The following is a 19,599-nucleotide window of genomic DNA, read 5'->3' as shown; positions in this document are numbered from 1 at the left end:
ACTCGCTACGCTAATTAATTTTTATTGAAATTAAAAAAAGTAAAAACACACACACACACACAGAAAGAAAGAATAATGAAAACCAAGCAATAAAGACAGGCATTTAATTAATTCAGCTTGGGCCAAGAATTTGTAAATACATTTTTCGACTTTAATACCTTAAGCGGAAAATGAAGCGAAATGTAAAACTGAAACTGAAAGCTCAAGAAGATTTATTCAAGCAGCAGCGCAAAACCTTTGAAGCAATATGAATACTAAGTGAATACTTTACACACTACTTATACTTTGGCAAAAGAACTCCAGTTTCCCTAAAAAAAAATATAAAAAAAAGTTGGATGGAAACTGCATAGTTGTTTTTACATTGTTAAAAGAAACACAACAAAATGTGAAATTGGATTTCGTTTGAAATGTACATTTTACAAAACACACAATACAAACAACATGCATAAAAGAGTAGACATCCTTTTTCCGTTTTCCTGACGAAGCATGTCAAGGACAACTTAAATTTTTGTGCCGCAAAAAAAAGGGCAAAAAACATTTCACAAATTTTAACTGCTAGTTGGCTAAGCACTCCCAAGTTCTCGGCTCCCAGTTGTCAGTTTCCCGTCTCTTATTTCTCGGGTTTCACAGCTTTCAGCTCTCAACTGGCAACTGGCAACTGGCAACTCGCAACTTTGTTGTTAGATTAAAAGCATTTCCAGCAAAAGTTTCGTGGAGGGGCGCACAAAAGAAAGCTGGGAAGTCATTGGTTCGTCTTCGTCTTCGTCTTCGCCTTCGTCCATCCATGTGGGTTGCGCCGCCAGCGGCAATAAAAACCTATTACAGTTGCGGGACACCAACTTTGATTTCACGAACTGTCAAACTCTACGGATACTTAAACTGGACTGGGGGGGAAGGACACTCAAGTCTCTACTACCACCAAATGTATCTGTTTTGTCGTTGTGGCTTCTCTTTTCTAGCATGAACCATCTCGAATTTCCTATAACCATTTGGATTATAAGCACATCTATCGAACTGTCTTTTAAATGTTTGCAAGCACAGATACTATGTAAATATTTCTATTTTATTGCCGCACTATTCTTAAACGTTCTTGTTTATTCCGCATGGCCTTTAAAGGCCACGTTATGTGGGCAAATAAATCGTGCATGCTGATGGTGCTTAATGGCTTTGAAGGTGAGCATCGCTTGGTACAACGACGTGTTTTCTGCCTATTGCAGCCATAAATCACAAATTCGCATAAATATTTATGTCATAGATAAAAGTGTCGAAAATTCAAAATAGCCAAATGGAAAATTTCGAGCCTGTTTTCCATTCTGGCTGACTGTGCATAAATCTTTCCTAATTTGTTCATTATGCTTACAAATTGAATCATCACTGTGCATACTTTAATTCCGCCTCTGAATTCTCTGTATTAGGCTAGAAGAATACCTAATTACTTGGATTTCGGAATAGTAATTTAATTTGTTAAGCCCCTCAAAGCATCAAAACAAAACTCATTTAACTTTGCCCTGCTCAGGTAATTTGACGCGTCAGTTTTGATGAATTAATATGTAGCAAAACTAGAACAAATAATGGATAAATTAATAAATACTTGAGGCTCATTAACTGTTGAATTAAATATCTATGTTTAGACTCATCTGAGACACTTTTTGTTGCCTCCGCTGCAGACCTTGTCATCAAGTTTGTCAAAGCAACAAATTGAATTATTTGCTCTCATTTAAAGGTCGAGTACGAGTCTTTAGCTCATTAGCGCTGTTCAATGAACGTGTGAAATTTTAATTAAAAGAAAAACTTTGCGCAAAACTTTGAAGCTTCTATAATTGTTGACATTGTCGCGGCTGGACGATAATGGAAATTAAAATGCAATTAGTTGTTTTAAAATGTAACTGACATTGCCTGCTGTGACACTTCGCAACTTGGCGGCAAAGTCATCGATCAAAGAGCTTTGAAATGTTTGAAGAGAGGAGTTTCTAAGATTGCAGATTAAGATTACGAGACTTGACGTCAAATTGACAAAAAATGTGCAGACATAAAAAACAATTGGATTTAGTTATAATCAAATTAATTAACTACGAAGAAAATTCAATAAATATAGCAAGTACAGATAATTTATACCTTAAAATAAATTTAAAAATTCTAAAATAATTCATACCTCAAAAGAAATTTACAGTTTTGTACAAAAATAAGTACGAAGTATTTGTGTGTCGAGCAGATTTGTTCGAGACATTCTCACAATATTTTTCGGTTAACAAAGGCCAAAAAAGAAAAGCAATTTTAAGAGCCGTATATCTGCGGCGTATTACATTCTGAAAGCTGATCCACTTAGATGTTAGGAAAACCAATAAATTCGCATGAAAACAGACTCAGGGTCGGGGTCAGAGCTGCGGGCGATGTGGAGGATGTGGACGATGGCCAGTGCCCCAAAAGCACTGGCAAATGAATTGAACTCGTGGTCAGCTTGAACATTTTATCAGAACTTCGGCCTAGAACGAAGGCGGAGTATTCCCCATGCCTTACGGGGCATTCAAAGAAAACAAAAAAAAAAAACAAGAAAGCAAGAAAGCAAAAAGCAACAACGAAGCAATGGCCAATTTCTGTGTATGTTGTATGTTGGGGTATTTATGAGTGTGTGCGAATAACTTGCAGAACGCTGGACGCAGGACTAAATGAAGTGCAAACTGTCAAATCCGGAGCAAATGTGTAAATCCCACAAGGACACTTTTGGAAGCGCAGCTAAATAAATTTCTACACAATTTTTTGTGCGCCGGCAAAAGCTAAAGCTAAGAATGAGCTCCAATTCGGACAATCCATTTCGTCCTGTTCCCTCTTGCTCTCTAATCCCAATCCCCATACATTTTTGTACGTGCTCATAATGTATTGTCTGCCATAAGCCTCTCGGACCTGGGGTCAGGCTTGGGCCCGGGGCGCTTGGCCAACAGCTGGTCGAAGTGGAAGCTGGTAATTGAAGTGTGAATTAAACAGAAGTTGCGCAGGTCCTTTGCCAGCACACAAAAAGAAAAGGGTACAAGAAATCCATCGCACTATAACAGACAGGACCAAACGATGTCTTTCATACACGATGCATTGAATGCTCTAGACTCGATTTGCACGTGCTCAACTTACCTTTTGTTAATGCAATAAAAGGACATGGGCGGTAAGTCGACTTGCGAAAAAGGATACGTGCTGTAAAAAGCGCATAAAATGCTCCAAAAGTGACAAAACCAGCAAACAAATAAGAAATAAATAGACAAAGGTTCACACGCCTACGAGTGAGTAGATGCACATACTTGAAAAGACGGAGAAAGCAGAAAGTGTGGAGCAGAGATGCAGGGCATGAGGGAAAGCAGCACGCTTAAGCGAGAAAAACAAAACAAACGAGAGCCTGCGAGTGATGCTGCAACAGATACCCTAAAAATCAAGTGAACGAAGCGGAAATACTGCTTGCCTGAATGCGGGAAAATAAAAGCAGTGCATTGTAAACGCACATTATAATGCACTGCTTGCTCAGCTGCATAGACAGCAGAAATGCATAACACAGCTCCATTTAAACATAATAAAATACAAATCTTAAATAATTTCAAAAACAACAACCAACTGCTACCGGCTATCGACAGTATTTACAATATTTTAAACTTCCCTTTTCATACTTTAACAATGGGTAGCGGGTATAAAAGACACACGAAAATGAAGCCCACTTGATGGGCTGTAAATAGAAAACTTTTTTATACAGGTGCCAAGGGAAGCGCAACAGGGGAGTAGAATGTGGGGAATGGAGGAAAGTGGAAAGTGGAAAGTGTGCGTTGGTGCGACGCGGAGCGGAACGTGTTGAAGTGCGCGTATCTATCTATTGTAGCGACGCCGTGTTGTGCCTTATCTTTGTATTTGAATTAACCCAGCACATAAATAAGCGAAATTGGATTTGGGCACGAAATGTTGCAAGCAATCGTATGCTGGATCCAGCAGCAGCCAGCATCCAGCATCTAACATCCAGTTGTTTGGTTGGTTGTTTTGTGGCATGAGAATAATGGATTTATATATGACTGTAAGATGGCATTAAATTTAAGTGTGTGTTGCCGCACCTCATTCACGACTTAGTCGTAGTTGCTCTTGCTTATCCAATTACAAATCCAGGCGCAAAAGCAAAAACAACATTTGGGTAATTTCCATGCAGATGGCATCAACTTGTAGTTAAGGATCTCTTTAAAGGCTCGACCAAACTAAAGTGCTGCGAGTGGCGTGTGGCATGTGGCATGACGAGGCTGTCGAAATGACACCGTGAACACACAGCCCAGGCTTCATTGCGAGCCAAAGGCGTGCTGTACTCGTATGCGTGTTAAACAGTTGAAAACAAAACTTGTGTTTTGCTGCAGGCTATTACAGCACACACACACTTGTACAGTTACAACTACTGACAGACAGACAGACACACACACACATAGAGAAATACAGATGCTGAGGCGGGGCAAACACTTGACTTGGAAGGAAAAGCGAAAATGCTGATTTTATTTTGTGCGCACATTGTCACACGATAATCAGACGAGATGTGTGCGATAACATCAGCTCACCCACACACGCACACAGATACTAACAACACCCACACACATGCCGAAAACAGGATAACACGACTTACATTTTTATGGAAACGCCTTAAGAAGCCGATTGACATTACATAACTTAGCTGGCAAAGTGAGAGAAAGAGTTTTTTCTTCTTTTTTTTTCTTTTTGCGTGTGTGATGTTCGAACATCATTCGCTGATATCGAAGATACTTAGGATATAGATACCGGAGGCAAATGTCTTTAATATACTTTAAGAGCTTTTCTTCTCTTCGTTTTTTTATTCGACTTACTTTCCGGTGTCTGCCGTCACGTGTGATGAACGTTAACTTCTTGATGACCCTCGTTAGCTGTCAGAGTCGCGATTTGGCCCCAAAAAGTATGCTACGCTTAATTTAATCCGTTGACACCCACAAAATGAGTTTCCTCCAGAGCAGTTTCTCCTTCTCCTCCCTTCGACAGTTTACACTCATGTACAGTTAATCGAAAAATTTCAGCATACGAAACGAAAAACTTTGCTGTAAACTTTTGCAAAACAAACAAATTGCAATCAACTCGTGCTAAACTTCACAAAAAGCAATTTCCCTGACACGTTGATGTAATAGAAATAACAAATTTAACGCTGCGAATAATGGAAAACTTTTTTTGTTTAAATAATTCCACTAGATATTATAAAAGCGTGGTTGCAACATAATTGCAATTATTATTATGAAATCCCCATTGTTCAAGTTTACGTTTTATTCTCATATTTCGACAGGCAGCAATCTGGTGGGTTGAATTTATTGCTTAACAAATATGCATGTACATATTTTGGTAATAGAAATTTGAATATTAGATTGGCATTCCTGAAAGTAATTTAGCAAAGATTTCACTGGCAAAACATAGTAAAGTATATTATATCATAAATGTAATTGAGAATAATTTATACAGTGATAATACAGTGATAGTACAAAATGTTAATTAAAAGTGAGCAAAATTTCTAAATGAGAAATTAAAGAAGAAAATCGAAGCGCTTTATGTATATGTAAAATGAATTTCAGTTTTAATTAAACATAATTTAAAAGGCGTAAAAGTCAAGTACACAATTACAAAAAAATGAACAACTTATAAATGTTTTGCATACAAGCTAATATCAGCCAACTAAGCTAATAATTTTCCAACAGAGTTTTGAGAGCAAAAATTAAGTGAAATTAATTCATTGTTCAACCAAATTCTTGGCTACGAAATTGCAGAGAATATGCGAAATTTAAGACTACAAAACACATTACAGTTTGTAGAGCGAAAATCACTTGATTTAATAAATTACAGATCGAAAATAAAGTTGAATTCATTTATAATTAAGATAAATTCTTGACTGTGAAATTGCAGAGAATATGAAAAATGGAATGTTGTGTGTATAAATAAACATGCAATATTTCTTAGCTTGCTCCTTGCTTCTCTCTCTCTCTACTCTTGCTTTTCTCAATGTACATTTGCCAACAGATTCCAGTCGCAAGATGTTGCCACTGAAGTGAGTCAATTTCAACACATACATACATACACACAAACACTCACCCACACACAAATATATACAAAGACATACGCGTAAGTGGCTGTATAAGCTCATGTGTTGGTGTGTGTGTGTTGAGTCTCAACAACACGTTGTACACTTAAAATGCTAACAGCCACAAGGCACTCACACACACACACACACACACACACAGACACACACAAACACAGACGCTCTCTTTCACTCTTCCTTTTTATCTTTCTCTTACACTCCCTCGAAAGTTGTGCAAGTAAGCTGAATATTCTTGGTACTTGCATTCAATGAAAGTATTTTTATTTATTACAAAGTGAAAAAAATAACGAAAACTATTTGCCAAGCTTATAAGCAATAAATTTAAAATATATATTTAGCGAATGCAGCTTTGCATTTTGCGAACACTTTTTGCCCACGGTGCCAGACATTTTCATAATAATAAATTTGGTTTTATGCAAATGCTTCACTGGCTGAGCCGATTTTCATTCTCAATCTTAGTCTGCCTCTCCGGGCTGTCCGGTGTTTTATGTTTTATGAGCACGCAATTTCCTAGAAAATCTACAGAATTTCTCCGTATATAATTACAATAGGGTAGGTTGAAGACACCCCACTGCTTGAGGCACATTACAGGGTAGCACATTAAAGATAACAATTGAAATTCATGTCACACACACAACATTTTTTTCTGGGGCACAAGCTGCGACTTGGGGAATCTACCTGAAGTGTAATTTATTTTGAATAGACTCTCGCAAGCAGTGTTGTCAACGCTTGTGTAGCGCGATATTATAAACACAACTGGAAAATTACAAGCAACAGCTGGCGGCAACACTTGGCCATAAAGAACATTAAAAAAGCTGCCGCCATTAGATGAGCTTACAATATTATTACACAGACAACACACACCCGCACACACACGCACACACGGTCGAGTATCCAAGCCTAATTGCTCAAATCTATCCCAAATGGTTACCTAGACAAGCTGCCAATTTGTCGACTGTCTGCCTTAATTAGCTGTCATCCAATTAGCCGAAGCAGCGGCTTCACTCAAAGCCTTTCAGATCAACAAACAGCCAGCCAGCCAGCCAGCCAACTGGTGGCATCCACATTTGCATAATGTGGCACGAGTCTGCTTGCCACATGCTGTCGAGCGGCAGCTCCTACATAGACAACAACGACAATGGACACAAAACAAAAAAAGGAAAAAAAACACAGTTGCATACTTAAGTGCAGACAGATCGGCGCAGTGCAGTCTTTTGCATTTTTAATCAATGCCACCCACACACGTTAACCCCTAACCCCTCCTCTTCCGCTATCATGTTGTAAAACGCCAAGACATTGGCTTGCAACACGCGCGCGTGGCATGAATAAATTAAAGCTATTTCGTGCCACATTTTTAGCCAGCGATTTATTACAATACTTCGACATCTTCGTCTTCGTCTCGTCGATGCTTCAACTTCGACTTCGACTTCACTTCACTTTGCTGCTGATGCTCCTCTACTTTCCCCGCCTCTTGGCTGCTGATTGTTGATTATGCGTCTTCCCTACACATTTCTTTCTTTCTTTTTTTTTGGCGTCTGCCAAAGATTGTTGCATATTAAATTCTGCCTAAGTGCTGGGCGTACGCTTAACTCAAAGTGAGAGGGAGAGAGTGAGTGTGTGTGTGTGAAGGAGAGGGGTATACATGCAGAAAAAGAGAGGGAGAGAAGGAGAGGCAATGCCTGGAAAACAAATCAAATCAGATTCGAAACGTGTGGCAGCGGGTCGTGCTTTTGGCTTTTACGGCCGACTCGACTCGACTCGAGACTCCATTTATTTAAATTCAATTTTATATTAGAGGCACTCACTTGAGCCTTTATTGCCGTAGAATGGCTTACAAAGTGGATTGAAGGTGCCCCATAAAAACCCCTAGCCCACTGACGAATTGGCCATGGCCATCTCATGACCAACGCGCGGCCATGGAGGACGTCGCCGCCGACGCCGTCTTAGCCAAAAATTAATTCGCTTAGACAACTAGAAGCGCTGCCTGACGTCGCGGCTGCCACAAGTCTGTATACCCTGTAGTTTAATGACAACTGAAGGGGTGTAAGGATGAGCAACAAAATAATGAAGTAATCTTTGACAATTGCAAAACTTTAAACGAAGAGTTAAAAAAGAAAGGAAATTTTATTTTTCTATTTAAAAAGATTAAACTATTGTAAAAACAAAATAATTATACAATTTTAAGAAGTATTTAAGAAATTTATTATAATGTTTTATGATTAACAAATCTAGTTTTACACTTGGGCACAATTGCCAAATAAATACAAAAATAAATTTATTTTTTATATTCTTTTTTAAACGTATTTAACAAATATTTTATTAAAACTGCAATCCAGTGAAATTCTTCAATTTTAAATTCAAATTTAAAATAAAGCTTATAAGTTTGTATCCCCTAATTTTAAATTACAAAAGTGACTAATTTTCAAATAAAATAAAGAATTACAGAAATAGATTAAGGACAAATAAAAAGTATAACTCAAAAAAAGATCTGAAAATAAATTATATACATATTAAATGCAGCCAATCTATATTCAATTTAACACACTTTATAGAATCAAACTGTTTTCATGCCTCCTTCCTTCCATCCTTCTGCTAAACGAAGAAGCGTACAGGATGTCTTGCAACACCATCAGTTGTTTCACACTTCATTCATTTCCAATCTATACATTGCAAAGTGCAACAAACCAAAAAAAAGCTCCTTCTGCAAGAATGGGTGTGTGGATGTGGCAATGTGTCTGTTGTCGTTACCATCAGCGTTGGGCCGAGTGACGTTTGCTGTCGCCTGTCGATTGCTCTAGAAACATTAATCGAAATGTCCTTGATACCCCAAAAAGGACACTCTAAAAATACAACTTGAGTGATTTGTGCACTTTTCATTTTTTCCCCCAACGCAAGTCGTGCGCATAATATCCTCTAAAGATTTACAAAATGCATTCCAATTAAGGAAACCGGCAATGAATTAAAGTGTATCGCGATTGCAACTTTAAACTGTTTGCTGCCATTTTCTTTCTCACTTTAAGTCAAGCAATAAGTTTTTATACCCGTAGCGCATAGACTTAGAGGGTATCATATCTCAGTGACAATTTCATGTAGCAGACAGGGGAAGACATCAAATTTATGTGCCAACAGCAGAGGCGATAAAGAATATTTATTCATCTGTCTGGCCGTCTGCATAAAAGCATATATCTCAGAATCTTTATCGAGTAGAACGAAGAAATATAATGGCAAATCAGTGTGTGTTAAAATTTAACTACACCACATGTTAAAAAACTGAAAATAATAAAGTAAAAAAATATACAAAAACAAGTAAGAACAAAATACAAAAATATACCGCAAGGTATATTGGCTATATACTATTATATTCAAAACATACCAAAGAGAACAAAATATGCCATATTATCACCCAAAGCAGCTAATACCCGAATGCAGAATCCGCTTTTTGCAATAATCATTTTTATTTTCTAAACTTTTTCCTTTAAAAGTTTTCAAGTTTATTATTCTATTGCATTTAATGAACAAATAAATTAAAATTTATTCTGGACTTGGAATTTTAAATTATGAAGAATTGTGATTATGAAAGATTATCTGATTTTAGTTTATTGTTTAAAACAAAATTTATAGCCGGTATTCACAAGTCGAACGCACTTTCCCACTTGTGATGACCTTTTTTTAGTGGCTTATTAATTAAAAAGCATAAAGAGGAACCGGAAAGATGAAAGAGCCAGCGCTAAAGTGGAGCACCACTCGACCAGAAAATACTCTGAGATGAGTTTCCAACTTTAAAATATTTCGCAAACTTTGTACTAAATGTTGCATTAAACACTTAACCATTTTTGCATTTTCATTAAAAGTTGTTAAACTTAAAAAATCAATATATTTTATGTGATCCAAAAAAAGAAGATTGTTGTTAGTTCTATTCAGCTTTCAACTGAATGGGAGACTTTTAAGTTTTGATTTGGATTGAAAGAGCATTCAGTTTGAATCTTTTTAAGTTTTTGTAATCTTGTGTCTAGTCATATGCAATGCTTTTTAATTACAAGCCCAGACTCTAGAATCCTCTTTATAGCGGTCGCTGCCTCTGTTGTGGTTGCTGTTGCGGTGTGCTGCCGCTGTCCAGTGGTTGCTGTGGTTTTGCTTGCTGTTTGCTTGTTTGGCTGAAAATGTTTTTGCCTTTGGATCTATATAGACAGCCAACCAAAATGGGAATGCATAACTATAGAATAATTAACTTGCAATTTGAATTGAAAATTTCAATTAAAACTTATTATGACTTTTTTGTAGGTAGGTTTGTGTGCAAGCCCCACTGTACTCTCCACAAGGTCGCTGCTTCTAATTATTTAGTGCACCATTCTAGAAGCATCTAGCGCAAAAGTTGTATCCAGTTTAATTTTAAATAATTACCAGTGAGAGATGAAAATAAAGGTGCATAATTAATGAGACAGTTCATTTGCGCTGCTTCATTGCAACAACGAGTTGCGGGTGTTTTTGTAAGTGTGTGTGTGTGAATGTGGGGGAAATGGGAAAATGTGAAAAGCGAAGAACTTCCGGAGTCCGGACTGTGTTTGTGTGTCGAATGCAACTGCAAAATGACTTCGTCAGCCAGACACAGAAATATAAATGCACTCGCACTCGCAGTCGCACTCGGGAAGGACTCGACTCGATTGCTTGACTCATTTGCCAGACCGACACATATTTTCCCAGCGAATTCCTTTGGGCTTTCTTCCGCATTATTTATGGCCATCATTAACACACCATTCGTTCAATAGAATGCACTCCCGGCGAAGCACAATTGTATTATTAATGGTCTTTGGTTTTTGGTTTTTCTCGGTTCTTTTTTTTTATAAGTAGTATAATTGGTAATACGCCTACTGGCAATTTGGCATTTTGTGCGCTTTTTCTTTTTCTTGACCATTTTTGCTTGCTGCACTGGAAGTCGCAGTATGGTCAGCGGTCTTATGAGCTTTCAACATTATTCATTTCGCCTGCCTTTATGCAGCTTAATCCTTTACCCTTTAACATCTGAAAGCCGTCTGCTCTACATGTATTTGGCAGCTCAGCTAAATGGGGAAAACTCTCAACAGACCAACTGAACTATAACCCTGGGAATTTTACAGACTGCAGGCAGCAGCATATAAGTTTTGTTGTAAATTTTTGTAAGTGCGTTTCAATGTTGCTTCTAATTAATGAGAGTTTAAATTTAGTGGGATATATGCTTGTTATTGATGTGCCAGAATTATGCAGTTAATTTTCTAAATATTCCACCAATTATCTAGGTTACTAGTTGCAAGTTGTTATTTAGTGCAACTAAATTAATTTCCCTAAAAGCACTAGTTAACTAGTTGTAAGTAGTGTTTAAGACAACTAAATTAGTTTCACTATAACCACTCGTTTTGATTAAAGCGCCAATTGTTTGGTTTAGTTATCAATTTATCAACACTGGCTTTTCAGCAATTGTCTACTAGACATATCGATAACCGATTTAATTCGCTAAATCATAAAAAACGATAGTGAAATTAAAATTTAACTATTATCGTGACATATACATATAAAAATGTTTATTTAAAATCTATGGTACGTTATTTAGCTACAAAAGTGTGCTGTCTTGATAATAAGTCTTACTCTGGAAACCCAAATATCTTAACGTTGCCCATATCCCGACGCCTGTCGCCCACATCCTTCTCGTCACAGGCATAGGCCAGTAGATATTGCTTGGGGTGCCACGCTACCGTAAATGTGGATGCATCCACATGGATATCGGTAACCCTTTCGCCCGTCTCCGTGTAAGCAATATCAATGACCAGATCCTCGCTGGCCGAGGCTATCAGACGCTCATCATGGCTGAAAGATATGGTGCGCACGGGCCATTCCAGACGGCTGATCATGCGCAAGCAGGCCAGCTCATTGGCATCCCAGAGTGAGACTTGAGCATCCGCCGAGCCAGTGGCAAAATATTTACCTGTGCAAATTAACAAAATTTAGCTCATATGCGAAAGAAAACAAATCAAACTTACCTGTAGGTCCGAATTCGATGCAGATACAGTTAGCTGGATGCGCCTTAAGCGTAATCTGATGCTCCAGACTCGGGTAGTTAAGAATGTGCATGCAACCCATGCCATTGGTCAGAAAGAACAAATCATTGGTGTTGTTCCACGAGATCTCGTTAACCTCAAAGCTAAACGGTTCCTCAACCCGGATTTTATTGGTGCGCGTATCAATGAATGTAATTAGATCCTCCTTGTTGCCTACTGCAATAGTTTTGCCATCCGATGACCATGCAATATTTATATTCTCGCCTTTGGTATTCGTAACCGAAACACATTTTCCCACTCGAATGTCCCAAATGCGCACAGTTTTATCGCCACTCGCTGTGGCAAATTGATCCGGATTCGTTTTGTGCCAGCACAATTGATCCACGGAAGCAGTGTGACCCCTATACACATTGCTCTTGACGAAACGATCGCGCTCTAGTGTGTACACAGCAACTGTTTTGTCAAATGAGCCCGATGCCAAATTGCAGCCATTGGCGTTCCAGCAAACTGAATGCACCTAAAAGTTGACTGTGAGTGAAGAGTTGTAAAACATAGCCACACTTTGGATTACCTTAGACACATGTGGTCGCTGTTCGCGTATTTTGCTGTGCGAACGGAAATATGACTTGAGGTCCTCGAAAGTTTGCTCGGTGCGGTGCATTGTTTTTACAATTTGTTGATTTATTTAACGTATGCCGCAATTTTCACACAAGCAGAACCAAACAAATTGTGGCAGTGTTGGCAAGCGTTTAATATCAGCTGTTACTTGCCGGCATTACAGTGGGCAGCAGTGTTGTCAATTGCGCAAAGAAATCCAAACATAAGCCGGCATTGCAGTGCTGCAAAGTAAACGAGAAATGTGCGCGCATTTTTATATTTATTTCAAATGACTGTTATCAGTTGTGTGTCCATGACACTTTCACACCGCTCACAAGGTTTGCGGAAATAAAAATCTCATAAGTAGGGCACAAACGGCAATTTAAGATCATTGAATTTACGTATTTCACTTCGTTTCATTATGCAAATACAATTGGTCTGCTTAATTCTCAGTCTGCTGATGATCTGTGTTGTCAGCGGCAGGACACTATTTGGTCAACTCTTTGGCCCAAGTAATGGAGGATACTACTATCAGGATCCACAACAGTATGAACATTCTAGACCTCGTCGTCCACAGGAGCAGCAGCGTTCTTATAAAGATATTTGCCGCATCGTCAACACAAATGGTTTCACAAATCCGGGCAATGTGCCAAGATGTCCTTACTAACAAACATTCTTGTATTTTATATCAAAAAGTTTCGATAACATTAAATAAATTGCGCCTATATAATTTATAATTCTTAAAGTAGCCAAGCGTTTTACACAATATTACAGAGACACACGATTAGAAGCCTAACGACTATTTAAATTAACAAATATAGAGATACCACAGATCTAAAACAAACGCTTCTGCACAATGTAGAATACACAGGCGAGGAACAGCGAGAAAGCAAAGAACAACAGCATCTTGTCCGTACACTCGCGTCTGCCGTATTTCTTCAACAATTTGCCCGACTGCGTAATGCTGCCCGCTGTGTTGTGCAACTCATCCTGCGTGGCTTCCACGTTCTGGGAGGAGGCGACGAGGGTCTCCAAGGTGACAGCGCTCTTTTGTGTCGTCTCGGACAGATGTCGCGATATGGCCAACATTTTCTCCGTCACATCGTTCTCCTGTGACACACGACTTCCGCGATTGTGTCGCGCACCCCCCGCCGAAGTGTTGCGATGCCTTAAATCACTCTCTCCCGTTATGGCCATGAGCTCCTCGCGATTGGCCTTCTCAATCTCCAGCATTGTGGAGACGTTAGCCTTGCGAAATGCCTGAAGTGTTTTCGAGAATTGATCGCGGTGCGTATCCACCTCATTGGCCAATGCCGGGTCCGCCATATCGCGTGCCCAATCATCTAATCGTTCGATATTCTTGCGTATCGCCGATAGTTTGGCTCGTCCCGCCTCATTGAGCTCCTCCAGCTCAGCGATAGACGACCTACTATTGAGTATATCCTGTGGCAATAAAACAAATCGGCGATGATTTGCATATTCGCCGCATTTATTGGTAAAAGCTGCAGAACTCACCTGTATAATCGCCTTGGCCTGCAGATTGTTATCAATCAAGTCTTGCCGTATGGTTTGCAGGGTAAATTTATCCTTGTCCATGTCTATTAACGATTGTTTTTCTTCTATTGTTCTTATTTATTTTCTTGTGGGCACGATTTCTTGTTTTGATGTGACGTGGGATATATCGATATTGCCAATTATAATGATAACAAAATACAACACTGCTCTCCGTTTCGATAGGCAAACAGCTGTTTGTCAATAGTTAATTCAAGAGTCCATTTTGTTCGCGACGCGCGTTAAATGCCAATATTTGTTTGATACTTCATTACATTCTTTTTAAACTAATGTTCAGTTTTGCCAACACAAGTAACCCTTGGGACACGTCTACCTCCTATCGTGTAAACTTGCCATGCGATAAATACTATAAGTTTAATTGTGTCAGAATTTCGATATTAATTCAAACATTACTCTATTTTCAGGTCGGCACAAACAACGAGTCCTCAGAAATGGGAATTATGTCGAGCACACACAGTGACAGTAGCAACAATAGTGAGCGTTCCGACGTCCATAACGAATCGAACATATTCAACATCTCAGGAAATGATTCATCATCTTCATTGCAACTGCAGCTCAGTTTGCAGGAGACTCGTGATGAACTTGCCAACAGTGAGCAATCAAAAACAACAAAACAATTTCTATTCTTTTTACTAATGGTATTATTTTAGTTAACAATTTTATTGCCACTGCCGAGCGGAACTTGAATGACATTGGCTTGGGGGGATCGAGCGGAGACTCATCGACGCCCAGAGTTGTCAGCCGGCAAGTAATTCCCAATCGAGCTGATTTCAGTGAGTTCATCATTCATTTGCTGTTGAAATCATTTTAATTCTATATATTTGTTTGTCAGGCTTTGATGTCGTTCCTAATGTTGTGATTGGCCGATTTCCTATAAGCAATTCGGTCATCGATCTCTGCACTCCTGAAGCGCCGCGTCGTGTAGAGGGTTTCATAAATCTTGAGGATTCTTATGAGCCGCCGGTGCGCGTCAATCGACGTGGCGCTCGTCGCTCATTTGTCCCAGCTGATGATGCAGAGCTAATCGACTTGACACCATCGCCACCGAAACGTTCACGTAGCACGGCAAAGGACGATACAAACACATCCGTTTCGGCGGATTTATACAAATGTCCCGTTTGTTTGGACTCAGTGCGGCAGCGGGAGCCGTGCACAACCCGCTGTGGCCACATTTTCTGCAAGGATTGCATCGAAGCAGCTGTGCGTTCGACACGAAAATGTCCACTATGTAATAAAAAAATATCTATCCGTCAGTTACTACGCATTTACTTATAAGTTTAATTACCATGTGATTTATTTTGTGCACCTGAATCAAAGTTCCATTGACCGTTTACATAAGACTTAAGCATTAAATAGATCACCAAGTCGCTGATCCTTGCATGGACATGTACTGCGATAAATATAGTTTTTAAATTATCATAATTCGTTGTTTTTCTTGTTCGAAAGACAAATTCAACATTGATGTTTCCCTCAATCCAAATGAATTGAAAATTTCAATTAAAAATGAAGGAAGGTTTGTGTGCTGGCCCCACTGTAGTGCACCATTCTAGAAGCATCTAGTGCAAAAGTTGTATCCAGTTTAATTTTAAATAATTAAATAATAAGACAGTTCATTTGCGCTTGCGGGTGTTTTTGTGAGTGTGTGTGTGTTAATGTGGGGGAAGTGTGCAGAGCGAAGAACTTCCGGACTGTGTTTTGTTTTTCTCGGTTATCTTTTTTTTATAAGTAGTATAATTGGTAGTACTTCTACTGGCAATTTGGTTTTTTGTTCTTTTTTTTGCTTGCTGCACTGGAAGTCGCAACATGGTCAGCGGTCTTATGAGCTTTCAACATTATTCATTTCGCCTGCCATTTGCAGCTTAATCCTTTGCTGTTTGTCAATAGTTAATTCAAGAGTCCATTTTGTTCGCGACGCGCATTAAATGCCAATATTTGTTTGATACTTCAATATATGTATTTTTTAAACTAATGTTCAGTTTTACCAACACAAGTAACCCTTGGGACACATCTGCCTCCTATCGAGTAAGTTGGCCATGCGATAAATACTATAAGTTGACTTGTGTCAGAATTGCGATATTAATTCAAACATTTCTCTATTTTCAGGTCGGCACAAACAACGAGTCCTCAGAAATGGGAATTATGTCGAGCACACACAGTGACAGTAGCAACAATAGTGAGAGTTCCGACGTCCATAACGAATCGAACATATTCAACATCTCACGAAATGATATATCATCTTCATTGCAACTGCAGCTCAGTTTGCAGGAGACTCGTGATAAACTAGCCAACAGTGAGCAACCAAAAGCAATAAAACAATTTCTATTCTTTTTACTAATGGTATTATTTTAGTAAACAATTTGATTGCCACTGCCGAGCGGAACTTGAATGACATTGGCTTGGGGGGATCGAGCGGAGACTCATCGACGCCCAGAGTTGTCAGCCGGCAAGTAATTCCCAATCGCGCTGATTTCAGTGAGTTCATCATTCATTTGCTGTTGGAATCATTTTAATTCTATATATTTGTTTGTCAGGCTTTGATGTCGCACCTAGTGTTGTGATTGGCCGATTTCCTATAAGCAATTCGGTCATCGATCTCTGCACTCCTGAAGCCCCGCGTCGTGTCGAGGGTTTCATAAATCTGGTTGATTCTTATGAGCCGCCAGTGCGTGTCAATCGACGTGGCGCTCGTCCGCCAATTGTGCAAGTTGATGACGCAGAGTCGATTGATTTGACCGAATCGCCACCAAAACGGTCATGTAACACGGCAAGGGATAATGCAAACACATCCGTTTCGGAGGATTTATACAAATGTCCGGTTTGCTTTGAGTCAGTGCGGCAGCGGGAGCCGTGCACAACCCGCTGCGGGCACGTATTTTGTAAGGAGTGTATTCAAGGAGCTGTGCGTTCGACACAAAAATGTCCATTGTGTAGAAAAAAAATAGGTATACGGCAACTAACACGTGTTTATTTATAAATAAATTACATGGTAATTAAATATTTTTTGCACCAGAATTAAAGTTCAATTGACCGTTAACATAAGACCTAAGCATTAAAGAGATTACCAAATCGCTGATCGTTGTATGGACATGTACTTCGATAAATATAGTTTTTAAATTTTCATAATTCGTTGTTTTACTTGTTCGAAAGAGAGCGTTGAAAAAAATTGAACTGTATGACAAATTCAACACTGATGTTTCCCTCATTCCAAATGCAGTTTAAATTGCATAAAATAAGGCATTTTTAATACTTATTGAAGTGACAATGAAATTAATGGAAATTGCAATGGAATGCTTACATAGTTTGAGATTAATTTGCATCTAAAGTTCGTCCTTGCGACCCCCAATGCGAATCAGTTCATCATCTGGCTGCACCTCGTATTTTAGCAGCTTCTTGTACCGTTTGAGCATCTTCCGCCAATAACATTCGACATCTTCCATGCGCAGATGCTGCACGATGAAATCGTGTCCACGCTGAGCAATTTGCTGGGCCACATCATCGTGCCTTTTAAAATAGCTCAGTAATTCTTCGTACTGCTGTTGGCTAGGATAACTTGGCAGCGGTACGTAATGCACCCAGGGCTTTAATTGATCATAGAAAAACTCCTGCCACTCGTCACCCACATGAAAGACAAGCGATTGGCACATGAACAGATGCTTTAGGCGAAAGCTGGCGGCGACGCCTCGAAAATTGAACAAGTATTTGTATTTGCAGTGATCCTCAAAGGACACTTCATCTGCGGGTGGCGCATCCAACGTGTCCTTGGGTGACTTCCAGGCCTGGTTTTTTGTGTATTGCGCCTCAACAAGCTCTGGCTTTCGCCGTGACAGCAAAATCAATGTATCACGTTCGTCGGAAGTGCGAGAACCGCGAAAGAAACCGACTTGCCGCTTCTCTTGCCAAGTTATTTTTGCAGCATGCCGCTCCAGCTTCTCACGCATCAAGTCCCAGCGCCCAATCCCAGTGGGATGTAATTTGGTGGCAGGACCACCCGCCCAAAACGTCCACGCAGGATACATAATATCGCGATATTCGCTGGTTTTCGAGAAGGAGAGCACAGGACCTTCGCGAGTCCAGCTCTTATGCAGCTGTGGATAGTCACGTGTGTTGATCACCAGGTCCATGTTGGGCAGCTGAGGGAGCAGCGACAGCAGGAAGTGCTCAATGCCCTGGCAACGGGTGGGAAACATGCAGCTAGCGTCGCGATAAAGTTGCTTTTCATAGATCTTATAGCGAGTGCCATATTTTGCTGCATCCTTAAGCATTTGTCGAGTGAAACCTGTTGATTTGTAGGGCGCCAGATCACGTTTGAGTACTCCAATATGGCAAGTGCAGTTGGCGTCCGTGGCATCGCTGCTACATGCCGCATAGTTGGCCAATGCCTGCTCTATGCGACGTGATATCTTAACGTCACCTAAAAAAGGAAAATGTGCTCTTATTATAATTTGTTTACGTCCCTATAGTGGGAGCGATACATACTTTCCAATAGAGTTGGGTCGCTGCCCTCGGTTCCCGTGCAAGTCGCATGTGATGACGTGCTACATTGCTCTTCAGTTAAGCAAATATTCGCTTGACTTAGGGTTAATGCAAGTATGAATAATAAAACATTTCGGCGCATTCTTCGAATAAACAAAAAACCTGCCGCTTGCAGCAAAAAATATCGATAACTGCGTGTCAACAAACCGACAAGCGTTCTCTGGCACTCAACTGTTGCGCTTCTTTGCACATCGTGCGCCACAGTGCAGCCGCTGTTGCTGGAACAGCCGATATATCTGTGGTATTGGACACATCTGGTCACCCTAATTTGGTAGCAGTTATTGCATAGAGTTACCTTTCAACGCAGGCAAAGTGTGTACACACTGGCCACGATTAAATTGTAAGAAACCAACCAACACGACGTCGAAAGTTTCCGTATATTTTAATTTTAATTTTATACGCCAAATTGCGGACGAAAAAACACAATTGAACGAATATTCCAATCATTTGCAAATCGCTTAATTAAACGTGTGGCACAATGTGCAAATCGAAAGCACGTCAAATGAATTAAACGCGGGTGTACACTCATTCCCCATTGTCCATAATTTATACACGAATTTTGCAACAACAAAAAAACTGAAGCAGCGAATCGAAGATTAAAAAGCAACCAAAGTTGACATAACTGCAAACACATACAAACGCTTGCAAATACATATTACGGATGTTTGTATATACTCAAAAGTAAATTATCGAACAGCGGGAGGAGGTGCACAGCAAGCAAAGAAGGAGAGAAAATAAGAAAAACAAAAAAAC

The 19,599-nt window shown here is 39.5% G+C and overlaps 5 protein-coding genes across 5 annotated transcripts; 2 read left to right on the top strand and 3 right to left on the bottom strand.

Annotated features, from left to right (window-relative positions):
* Positions 1-11,640: 11,640 nt before the first annotated feature.
* LOC133836606 (THO complex subunit 3) lies at positions 11,641-12,897 on the bottom strand. Its single transcript, XM_062267190.1, has 3 exons — positions 12,716-12,897; positions 12,127-12,661; positions 11,641-12,071 (listed from the first exon to the last, which is right to left on the bottom strand). Exons 1-3 carry the CDS (start codon positions 12,803-12,805, stop codon positions 11,731-11,733), a joined length of 966 nt encoding a protein of 321 aa, XP_062123174.1. The 5' UTR covers positions 12,806-12,897; the 3' UTR covers positions 11,641-11,730.
* A 546-nt stretch (positions 12,898-13,443) lies between these two features.
* On the bottom strand, positions 13,444-14,477 carry LOC133836609 (vesicle transport protein SEC20). Its single transcript, XM_062267192.1, has 2 exons — positions 14,257-14,477; positions 13,444-14,184 (listed from the first exon to the last, which is right to left on the bottom strand). Exons 1-2 carry the CDS (start codon positions 14,335-14,337, stop codon positions 13,576-13,578), a joined length of 690 nt encoding a protein of 229 aa, XP_062123176.1. The 5' UTR covers positions 14,338-14,477; the 3' UTR covers positions 13,444-13,575.
* Positions 14,478-14,479: 2 nt separating this feature from the next.
* LOC133836608 (uncharacterized) lies at positions 14,480-15,735 on the top strand. Its single transcript, XM_062267191.1, has 4 exons — positions 14,480-14,636; positions 14,718-14,904; positions 14,964-15,086; positions 15,146-15,735. Exons 1-4 carry the CDS (start codon positions 14,583-14,585, stop codon positions 15,586-15,588), a joined length of 807 nt encoding a protein of 268 aa, XP_062123175.1. The 5' UTR covers positions 14,480-14,582; the 3' UTR covers positions 15,589-15,735.
* Positions 15,736-16,197: 462 nt separating this feature from the next.
* Positions 16,198-17,287, top strand: LOC133837887 (uncharacterized). Its single transcript, XM_062268801.1, has 4 exons — positions 16,198-16,335; positions 16,417-16,603; positions 16,663-16,785; positions 16,845-17,287. Exons 1-4 carry the CDS (start codon positions 16,282-16,284, stop codon positions 17,285-17,287), a joined length of 807 nt encoding a protein of 268 aa, XP_062124785.1. The 5' UTR covers positions 16,198-16,281.
* A 246-nt stretch (positions 17,288-17,533) lies between these two features.
* LOC133837886 (O-glucosyltransferase rumi) lies at positions 17,534-19,020 on the bottom strand. The gene is made up of 2 exons (XM_062268800.1): positions 18,790-19,020; positions 17,534-18,724 (listed from the first exon to the last, which is right to left on the bottom strand). The coding sequence occupies exons 1-2, from the start codon at positions 18,926-18,928 to the stop codon at positions 17,631-17,633; spliced, it is 1,233 nt and encodes a 410-aa protein (XP_062124784.1). The 5' UTR covers positions 18,929-19,020; the 3' UTR covers positions 17,534-17,630.
* Positions 19,021-19,599: the final 579 nt, after the last annotated feature.

The sequence above is a fragment of the Drosophila sulfurigaster genome, chromosome 2R, assembly GCF_023558435.1.
Source record: "Drosophila sulfurigaster albostrigata strain 15112-1811.04 chromosome 2R, ASM2355843v2, whole genome shotgun sequence".
In the NCBI taxonomy this organism is placed as follows: domain Eukaryota; kingdom Metazoa; phylum Arthropoda; class Insecta; order Diptera; family Drosophilidae; genus Drosophila; species Drosophila sulfurigaster.
This window is presented reverse-complemented; position numbering and strand designations above follow the sequence as displayed.

Excerpts from the sequence above, each read along its gene's own strand:
- LOC133836606 (XM_062267190.1), bottom strand. The coding sequence starts at position 12,805 with ATGCACCGCACCGAGCAAACTTTCGAGGACCTCAAGTCATATTTCCGT. Across the intron at positions 12,662-12,715 it reads AGCGACCACATGTGTCTAAG|GTGCATTCAGTTTGCTGGAA; the intron begins GTAATCCAAAGT and ends GTCAACTTTTAG. Across the intron at positions 12,072-12,126 it reads CATCGAATTCGGACCTACAG|GTAAATATTTTGCCACTGGC; the intron begins GTAAGTTTGATT and ends TAATTTGCACAG.
- LOC133836609 (XM_062267192.1), bottom strand. The coding sequence starts at position 14,337 with ATGGACAAGGATAAATTTACCCTGCAAACCATACGGCAAGACTTGATT. Across the intron at positions 14,185-14,256 it reads AGGCCAAGGCGATTATACAG|GATATACTCAATAGTAGGTC; the intron begins GTGAGTTCTGCA and ends TTATTGCCACAG.
- LOC133836608 (XM_062267191.1), top strand. The coding sequence starts at position 14,583 with ATGTTCAGTTTTGCCAACACAAGTAACCCTTGGGACACGTCTACCTCC. Across the intron at positions 14,637-14,717 it reads ACACGTCTACCTCCTATCGT|GTCGGCACAAACAACGAGTC; the intron begins GTAAACTTGCCA and ends CTCTATTTTCAG. Across the intron at positions 15,087-15,145 it reads TCCCAATCGAGCTGATTTCA|GCTTTGATGTCGTTCCTAAT; the intron begins GTGAGTTCATCA and ends TTTGTTTGTCAG.
- LOC133837887 (XM_062268801.1), top strand. The coding sequence starts at position 16,282 with ATGTTCAGTTTTACCAACACAAGTAACCCTTGGGACACATCTGCCTCC. Across the intron at positions 16,604-16,662 it reads TCGTGATAAACTAGCCAACA|TAAACAATTTGATTGCCACT; the intron begins GTGAGCAACCAA and ends GTATTATTTTAG. Across the intron at positions 16,786-16,844 it reads TCCCAATCGCGCTGATTTCA|GCTTTGATGTCGCACCTAGT; the intron begins GTGAGTTCATCA and ends TTTGTTTGTCAG.
- LOC133837886 (XM_062268800.1), bottom strand. The coding sequence starts at position 18,928 with ATGCGCCGAAATGTTTTATTATTCATACTTGCATTAACCCTAAGTCAA. Across the intron at positions 18,725-18,789 it reads CGACCCAACTCTATTGGAAA|GTGACGTTAAGATATCACGT; the intron begins GTATGTATCGCT and ends TTCCTTTTTTAG.